Genomic DNA, 9,160 nt, shown 5'->3' on the forward strand with positions numbered 1-9,160 from the left:
GACGTGATATATTTGTCATACAGAATATGCCTTACAGCCGGTCCAACAACTGGATTGGAATGAAACGAACACTTAAAAGACTAGATAATGATGTGATGAGTAGATATTGGTAGAATATACTCATTGGAAACACATGGAGCTGTAAAAAGACATTAGTATTAACAACAATAAGTGTTCATATGGAAAGACAACACTTAAAATGGTTCCATGTGTTGGTTTTGAGGTGAGGAAAACCAAATCTCCAGACAGGATAATTGACACTGTGTTATCCTCATGTTGCTGACGTCTAGATCATCTCCAGCACATTGGTGTTGATGTAGAAACAGATATAAGAGAAGTACTCCTGCTGACAGAGTCCTGGGATGTCACTGCAAACCTGGTTGTTACAGGGAGGTGGAAAAATTCAGAAAATGGTTTGTCAAACACAAATGATCACACTGAAGAAGTTAAAAGCATCTAAAAAAAAATAGAAATCTATCTGCCATAATCTGAATCACTTGATGAGCATAGATCTTAAAAAAACTGGAAAAACTGCATTTATTCCCTTTTTTTAAATATAAAATGGACACAGTGTTGTCTAAGCCAAAAGTGTTGATATCCTCCTGATGAATGAGTGTGTACGACACACCTGGTGAAGCTTGTGCACCTTGCTCAGAAGGGGACATGCTAATACTTTTAGTTCAGGTAGAGTAAACATTTCACATTAGATCTGATTCAATTCTGTTTTTGTTTGACGAACAAACTCTTTGGCATCACGTTACATCACTTATGCTGTTCACTTAAGGCACATATGTCCAAACCAAGGCCCGGGGGCCGGATCTGGCACGCCAATGAATTATCTGTGGCACCCTGGATGTTATTTAATTACTATTAGAACTGGCCCTCAAGCCACAGCCACCTGCTGATCTTCTGGATGCACCAACACTACATTTCCCACAATACAACGGTAGCCCGTGATGTCACTGCAGCAAAAGGGCCTCAGCTTCATTATTCCCTCCTCAAAAATGGCTAAACGGAACATGGATGCTGAGAGCAGGGGGTTTGGAGCCAGGTGGGAGACAGAGTACATTTTTAAAGGACGGAAAACCTGTGTCTCTTCTGTGTGAAGAAAGTTTGGCTATAATAAAAGAATATAACCTCAGAAGGCACCATCAGAAACACAAAGACGTGATTTGTTTTTGAAAGAAGTTCATTTTTTTCTGTCTACCTGTTGAAAAATGTTTTCACTTGAAAATACTGAGAGCCATAGGAAAATATTGCTTATTCATTTAATCATTTAATAACGTACAGTCTTGGTTTTAATAGGCTATGTTTTAAATTTGCTTTTTTTTTTTGACCTCTGTGTATTTCACTTTGACATCCGTGGTTTAAGGTATCACTGCAAAATAGATCTGTGTTGAAACAAGAATATCAGAAGGCAGTTCCACTACTACGTACCCCAACAATAGTTTCTATTGCTCTTCTACAGATTTGGTCATTTTAGTTACGTGGCAGCATTTTATGATTTCTCTGAGTTTTTTTTTAATGTTTTACAAGATATCTCTATCTTCTTTAGTCTACACTACAAAACATTCTTCAAATGTTTTGTTTTGTAGCTCCAGAAATGTTCTGTGAGGTAAGAAACTTCTCCTGACTTGTGATCAGTATTGGATTGAACAGATAATAATTCAATTTTCGTATCTGGGTAAACTGTCCCTTTAAGTGAAATTTGCAATATTTAAAAATGTTCCATTAAAATGAAGTTTTGTAAAATTGTTCTAATACAACCTGTGCGAAAACAATGACGAAACAGCTTCAGGCGATGTACAATAAGTAGCTTCATAACTCAACAAATAATAATACACGTACATAGAACGTAAAGGAGCTCTAGGCAGCTGAACACCAGATCCCCTTTTGTCAGTTCGACAGGAACATTACAGAAATGAAGAATGTAAAAGTCGCTGCGTGTCATCTGGATGTGAAAAGACATTATGTTTGCTAACTGCTTTAGGCATGAAGCTGAGAGTAAACTAAGCGGAATAACAAGTAGAATGTTTGCCACACAAAACGACCTCGGGCGAAGCACCGGTCTGAAGTCTGACGTGACAAGTTCTCTGCTGTGGTTGCAATGTGACAAACTGTCATCACAATTCATGATAGTCTTGAAAAACAGGCATTCCCTGCAATCAGCAGGTCATTCATTCTAATGGGGACTGACCTATTTGTGGTGAAGACTGAGAGATGTGTTTAAATGCTGCACTCAAAAAACAAGGCGGTGGAATTAAAGTTGAAATTTTCAGAGATCTGGAGGTCAAGATTGAACATTTAAGCTTGTGTTCGTCCTCCCGGTCTGCAGATAGAATATGACTTGTTACAAATGATGCTTGAGGTGAGGTGTGTGTCTTGCCTCGGCCTTGCTGGCGGTAGCCGTGGGGTCCAGGTGCATGAACAGTGAGGAGAGTTCCTCCCTCAGCTTCTTCGAACGCTTCTCGTCCGTCTGCAGCAGGAGAGCCTGGTAGTTCACCGGTATCCCGTACCTTAACAGGAGACGCCGTCACCAGTTTATCACACAGCGAAAGTTGATCAGGCTGAGACAACATGAGAGCTCTCTTGGCATCGGCTCTGACCTGAGAGTTGATTCAACAAAAACTCTCAATGCCTTCAAGTGAATCCAGGCAACGAAAGCCTCTCTGAAATTCACCTTCAGCCAGTGCACGAAGACTCCCTGTGGAGCGAATACACACAATTACAACATGCTAACACACACACACACACACACACAGTCATCTACACACATGCATGATGCTTGACCCACATATTGCTCCTTCTTGCGAGCATTGAGCTGCTTCCTCTCCTGCATCTTCCTATCCTCCACCTCACAGCAGTACTCGCGCACCAAAAACCTGTGTGGATGGAGGGTCACACTGTGGTGATCGACCAAAACGCCTCCGATTGATAGGATATTCTCCGGAAAGCCATCCTGCTTACCTCCTCTCTTTGGCTTTGACTTTAAATTCAGTCACAGCTTTTTTGAAAAGTGTAACTGAGAAAATGCCTCCTTCTTCATCTTCAGACAGCTTCCTGATGGAGACGTAAGATGGTGATAAACAGTTAAGAGTGGGGGTGAACTCTCACGCCTGCCAGGCGCCACATCAGGTTAACTGAACACGTTAATGTTGTTTGCCTTCCTCGAAATGTGGACAGAAATGACTGGTGTCATACTGAGGAAGCAGATAAATAATAATTTAAATAATTATTTAAGAAAAATAATTTAAATATTTTTTTATATTCATCATCTGTCACTAGTTCATACACACAACTTTCAGTGTCCTTCTGAATAGGAAATACATAAGCAGCTCGTAGAGATTTTGGATTTTTAACATCACATTTATTCATAAAAGTCCAATTACAAAATAATCACACTGACACAAAATCCAAAAGAGATTCAAGTAATGAGAATTTTCAATTTTAACATTAATCAAACAAAAAAAAACAAAAAAAAAAACAGATAAATTTAAAAAAAAAACCTCCCAATTATCCGTTTTCCGGTGTGAGCAGGAGATAACTGACAGGTAATTGTTTCTTGTTGCTCTTTCTTTAATGTCTGCTTTAATGAATATATTATTTCGTCTTCTTCAGATTTTACCGGCCTCATGTCCTTTAAAGGTGTTGTGTAGCTACGCTGGATGATTACAGTGTGTTCTGGGAAAGAGCTTTTTATGTCGCAAAGCTGACGTGTGATTAAACGTAAGTAATCGCTTGTGTAACACAATCAAAGAGGTACAGTTAGTAGTGGAATGGAGGCGGATGGGTGAAATAAAAGGTTGAACTTTTAATAAAAGGAATATTGATTAGAAAAACCTGCAGAGGTCTCCTGGTAGAGAAATAATTAGCTTTCCTTCTCTTTAAGAGAGATGCAGCACATTTACCAAGAGGCGCTGAACTTCATTGATTATTTAACTTTCCTGCAACACACAGGACCCGTCGAGATCTGGTGTTAATCACAGCTCTGTGTTAATCACAGTTCTGTGTTAATCACAGCTCCATGGCCAAGTGAAAGTGTCTGGAGATCAACCGCCGGGTTTCTCATACACTCTGAGCTTCAACAGGGTTGTATGAATACATGCATGTCAGAATTGTATGTTCCTTTGGAGAGGTTGTGTGTTCATGACTACAGCTTTTGCTGTTTAAACATCCTACAGCATTTGCTGTGACATTACCGCATGCACGGAATCAAACAGAGTGATCTGTGCTCGCGTCCTGAACCAGGTTACTGGGGACATCACAGACATAATTTGTCTTTTGTGTAGCAGGAAAAGCCCCGTTGAATTATCGCCTCAAGATAGCAACGCAACAATCCAACAGTGTGGATTTTGCAGCTGTTTTTGTGTAGAAAAAAAAACCAACCCAACTTTGATAATTCTTTGATTTTAGATTTGATAGGCTCTTAAATTTTAAAAGCATTTTCTGTGAAAGATAAATATTTTTGTGTTTCTGACACGTTATGAAACTTCAATTTAATTCTTTGACATTCAAATATCAGCGTTTCCCACTATGTTACAGGTCACATGAATTCTTATGTTGTGATTGTAATGGGATGCCTGTGCTTACTGACCTTTTGGCTGCAGAGAGCAGCAGGACAAAGCTTTGTCAGTGTACTCGGACTAGGAGGAAGGGCTTGTGTTACCTGGACAGAGCATAAACACAGCTCACCTGCTGGACCGTGGAACGACGAGGTCTGACAGAGATTCGTAGGTCATCTCCCACTGCAGGTAGCTCCCTCTGTGACCAAAACATTTACAGTTTAAAGATAGATGGCCGAAATACGAAGGTAGAGTGATTTGAAGTAAAGTGTCGCTGACCTGCTCACAAACACCAGCAGAGTGGTGAGGTACTCTGACACCACCATGTCATCCTTCCCCACTATGTCAGTAAGGCTGCGAGTTTGGAGTGTGCCTCTGGGAATACAGAAAACCCAGTTCAATTTATGTGTGACTATTACTGAATTTTTTTCTCTAACTATGTAACTGAGGTCACTCACTGAACTTTCATCTCAGAGCTTTGCAGGCTTGCTTTCATGCTGTTGTACGCTGCAGCTCGGGCTTTCAATTCTGTCTCCATCTGTGAAACTTCCTGACACACACACAGGAGTAAATAGTAAAACTAGTTCAATTGGTTATGACATGATTAAATAATTTAACAATCATATATTTATTGAGAGATTGAGAGAGAGAGAGAGAGAGAGAGAGAGAGAGAGAGAGAGAGAGAGAGAGAGAGAGAGAGAGAGAGAGAGAGAGAGAGAGACAGAGAGAGGGTTTTGATCTCTGGTGTATCTACTCGTCATTTAAACCTTAGTTAATTTCATACCTTACGACCGCCCTTCTGTCTCTCATTTAATTTGCTCTCATCCCAAACCAGTTCTTAATTCAGTTTCTAGACAAATGTTTTATCTCTCAATATTGACATAGTTTAGATCATATAATTGTATTCACGTTATTTCATTGAGATCCGGACACCGAGCTGATCCAGAAAGGAAAGACATTATTTGGAAAGAATTTTGTTATGAGCGACCAAAAAAAACCAAACCCCATACACACAAAATGGGTGTGTTTTATTGAACAAAAGTCATTAAAGCCTGTTAATTAAAGCCTGTGTAATGCTAATACACCCATGTAAGGTTTGTTTTATATTCCTTGTACCTTTTTGATGGTCTCTGCCAAGGAGGAGGGAGGCGTCGTCGTGGGATACTTGGCTTTGTCCCACTGGAACCTGGTCATATAGCTCACCAGGTCCACTGAGAGACACACATCAGGGGGTAACATTACTAAAAATCATGAAGTGCACAGTTACAACACAATGAATACACACAGCGGAACAGTGATGCCATCAGAAACCATGAGAGCACAAGCAATAATGCACACAATGGTTCACACAGCATTACGACGGAGTACCAAGGCCAAGTTCAGGGAACCAAAGAGAAATTTCAAACATGTGACGTCAAAATACTGGGAAGGATTAGTTGTAATGTGAAAATAAAGTCACAAATATGAAAAAAGTCATAATATTACAAGAATAATGTAATGTTATCGTATATATAACGTTAGAAGTAAAACGTTGTAATTTTATGTAAGAGAATAAAGTTGAAACTTCAGTATTTGATAATCATTATTTCAATTATTTCATAATTATGGCCTTTATATCCCGTCATCACGAAGCACTGCACGCTGCACACAGAGCACATGTCCAGACGACTAAATACCCCTCAGAGACTTGAGGTAAGCTTTCATGGGTGACAGGATGGCGCCTCGAGTCACGCCGCGCTCTGATGGTGGAAAGTGATCAGAGGGAGCAGTTAGCCAGGTTTGTTGTTGGAGCCCGATGTAACGTAAAGGGATCTTTAATGCCAAGGTCATGTGACAAGTTTTTAACTTATAACTTCCAGGACTGCCCTCAAAACTAAGTAAAAAACCCCAAGATAATGTAAACCAGACCTGTAAATGTTCCACACTGTGTGTTTGTTGCTGACAGAGGAGGTCCGGTGTGCAGGGTGAGAGATGGACGCTCACACTCGTTTACATTTAATGGTGTGACAATAAAAATAATACTTTGTGGTTGTGTCATGTCACATGTCTTTATGAGCACGGTAATACCTGAAAATCATATTCTTTGGTTTTCTTTTTTGTATGAATTATTCAGCATAGTTATTTGTAAAATAATAATAATAATAATAATAATAATAATAATAATAATAGCCTATTGGCAATTTAAGCAGCAACACTGCTGCTTAGGTTAATAACTCTTAAAGTGTGTGTGAGCAGTTGTGTGTGCGTTCACCTATAGACACACCTGCAGTCTGCCTTACATAGAGCACACAGATAGGTCTCAACCAGCTCTACCTCCATCAGGGAGTTTCTGTATAACGTACACCTGAACAGATCCGTGTGTGACTCACTTCCATTAACAAGGGTATTCTCCAGCACTTTGTCCGTGGACTGCTCCATCACGTCTCTCATACACAGACATGTGTTCCTGATCACACTGAGAGGACAACATTTTGAATATTTAGAAGCACATACAGTACTGTATTTAATCACAAATTGGTTACTTTGTGCTTTCTCTAAATTATTTTATTATTGTTAATGAGACTCATGATTAGAAACTGTACAGTATTTTCCGCACTATAAGGCACACGGGACTATAAGGCGCACTTCCAATGAATAGTCTATTTTAAACCCTTCATATATAAGACACACTGGATTATAAGGTACATCTGATTATGAGGCACACTTTCAAATAATGATCTATTTCAAAACTTTTTTCTCAAATAAGGCGCACTGTCTGTTTTTGAGAAAATTAAAGGCTTTTATTTTATTTTATTGTACGGAAAATACTGTATTTATTTTAAAAAGAGAGTTATTTATACAAACTAAAGCAAGTCCGGACAAAGTTACAAGACATTTGTTTAGTTTGATCTCTCATGGTAGTTAAAGGGACCACTAACACCCCCATTTGGACCATGGCAGCTCCAACACTTAATTTAATATAACGACAGAAAACTAACCATCAGGTCCCTGGGCATTAATAAAGGACAAAAAAAGTAAAGGATAAAACCACAAACAGAGTCTCAGTAACGTTTTCAGATTTGTTCACCTTTCAGTCTGAGAGTCGAGCTTGTGGAGATCATCTGACAGGCTGAGCAGACTGTCCAGTACTCCCACCTGAAGTCACAGATATATATTCTAATGAGAAAGGACATGTAATAAGGCAAGGACTCTGTCTCTGCAATTACTTCTCAAATTAAGGTATTAAGGAGCTTGCCCAGGGATGTCACACCTCACCTTACACTATTAAAAAGGTTGAATAGTTGGATTCCTGAAATACTGCTAATAAAATGTGATTCATTCATCCAAGGTAAACATTGATCACGTTGAGTGAAACGGGTCGGATGGAAAGTTTGCCTGAAACTGTGGAGAGCAACCTGAGCCTTTCCCCCTTCACCAGAGAAGGACACCAAACACCACGAGCGTCCTGAACGGCACTACTGTACAACATGAACACACAACCGCCATACACAAACATCACATTCTTCGAGTAAATGATAATCTGAGCCATAACCTGACTATGTTTTCTGTTTGCTGTGTAATTTAATGAATTCCATCAAGTCCTGATCTGGGACCCACCTTGAGATCTGGGATGGAGAACATGAAGCAAGAGGCCAGCTTGGCTTTGGCAATGCTGTGCTTGAGTTTACCTACACTGGTGATGCTGTCCTTATCCAGAGGGACAGAAATCAACCACATGTCTGTCATGACTCCAGTTCTTATTCACAAGGACATATGGTCAGACAGTGGCGAGCGTTTGGATTTGAGACTATGGAACAAACAGTGAAAAGAAGTGTCATCACTTCACGCCTGTCTAGTTCTGTTTCTAATGATTCAATTACAATTTATCCATACATACACATTTATTTTGAAGAATATCTTAAGATAAAAAGATGAAAAGTACAAAACTATTTCACACACAAAAAAAGTTTTTACAGTTTCCTGAGATGGCTTTGAGTTTCGGTTCTTGTAGCCTAGAGAAATAGACCGGAAAACAAACTCTGAGGCGTTTAGTATTGGATAGGAAAGGAACAGCAGGGATCCTACCGTTATGTTACCGGCATGACCGTCCAGGTGCGCTGCGATGGGGCGAAAACATCCCCGAGTCCGGGACGACTGACTGACGCACTGACTGACAGACGCACTGACTGACAGACGCACTGACTGACAGACGCTCTGACTGACGCACTGACTGACAGACGCACTGACTGACAGACGCACTGACTGACAGACGCTCTGACTGACAGACGCTCTGACTGAATGACAGTTTACTGCCAACATCTGATCTGCCGCAGCTTCACTCCGGGCAATTTACGCAAAAAAACAGTGTACTTTAAATATTGAACCGAGTCGAACCGCAAATAAATTTTACCTGCCGTTTTACAGTTTGTGTGACGTCTGTGTTAATTACTTCGTGGGAAGAAATTAAAAAAAAAAAAAAAAAAGAGAGGACGAGCCGGAAAGAAAAGTTGCACTTAAAAAGTTACAATTTACCGTAATTGCTAGATGCATTAACATAAAATAAAAAGGGAAACAAACAGATAATCAGTTTGCAATTTAAAACGCTGGAAATTGAATTC

General features: G+C 39.8%; 1 protein-coding gene across 2 annotated transcripts in view; it reads right to left on the bottom strand.

Moving 5' to 3' along the window:
• The window catches only part of LOC137610958 (V-type proton ATPase subunit C 1-B-like), a 9,273-nt gene extending 362 nt beyond the window's left edge, over nt 1–8,911 (bottom strand). Inside the window, exons 1-13 of one of the 2 annotated variants that reach the window (XM_068338886.1) lie at nt 8,628–8,767; nt 8,160–8,349; nt 7,630–7,697; nt 6,932–7,017; nt 5,679–5,773; nt 5,021–5,112; nt 4,842–4,937; nt 4,693–4,761; nt 2,968–3,060; nt 2,795–2,882; nt 2,607–2,704; nt 2,387–2,516; nt 1–376 (exon numbers count right to left, since the gene is read on the bottom strand). The exon at nt 1–376 is cut by the window's left edge and continues 362 nt beyond it. In XM_068338886.1, coding sequence (XP_068194987.1) covers nt 287–376; nt 2,387–2,516; nt 2,607–2,704; nt 2,795–2,882; nt 2,968–3,060; nt 4,693–4,761; nt 4,842–4,937; nt 5,021–5,112; nt 5,679–5,773; nt 6,932–7,017; nt 7,630–7,697; nt 8,160–8,288 — 1,134 coding nt within the window. In that variant the 5' untranslated portion in view covers nt 8,289–8,349; nt 8,628–8,767 and the 3' untranslated portion in view covers nt 1–286. Of the gene's footprint in view, nt 377–2,386; nt 2,517–2,606; nt 2,705–2,794; nt 2,883–2,967; nt 3,061–4,692; nt 4,762–4,841; nt 4,938–5,020; nt 5,113–5,678; nt 5,774–6,931; nt 7,018–7,629; nt 7,698–8,159; nt 8,350–8,627 lie in introns of both variants that reach the window. The other variant, XM_068338885.1, reaches the window with a different exon arrangement.
• Between the last annotated feature and the right edge of the window lie 249 nt (nt 8,912–9,160).

The sequence above is a fragment of the Antennarius striatus genome, chromosome 17 (genome assembly GCF_040054535.1).
Source record: "Antennarius striatus isolate MH-2024 chromosome 17, ASM4005453v1, whole genome shotgun sequence".
Taxonomy (NCBI): Eukaryota; Metazoa; Chordata; class Actinopteri; order Lophiiformes; family Antennariidae; genus Antennarius; species Antennarius striatus.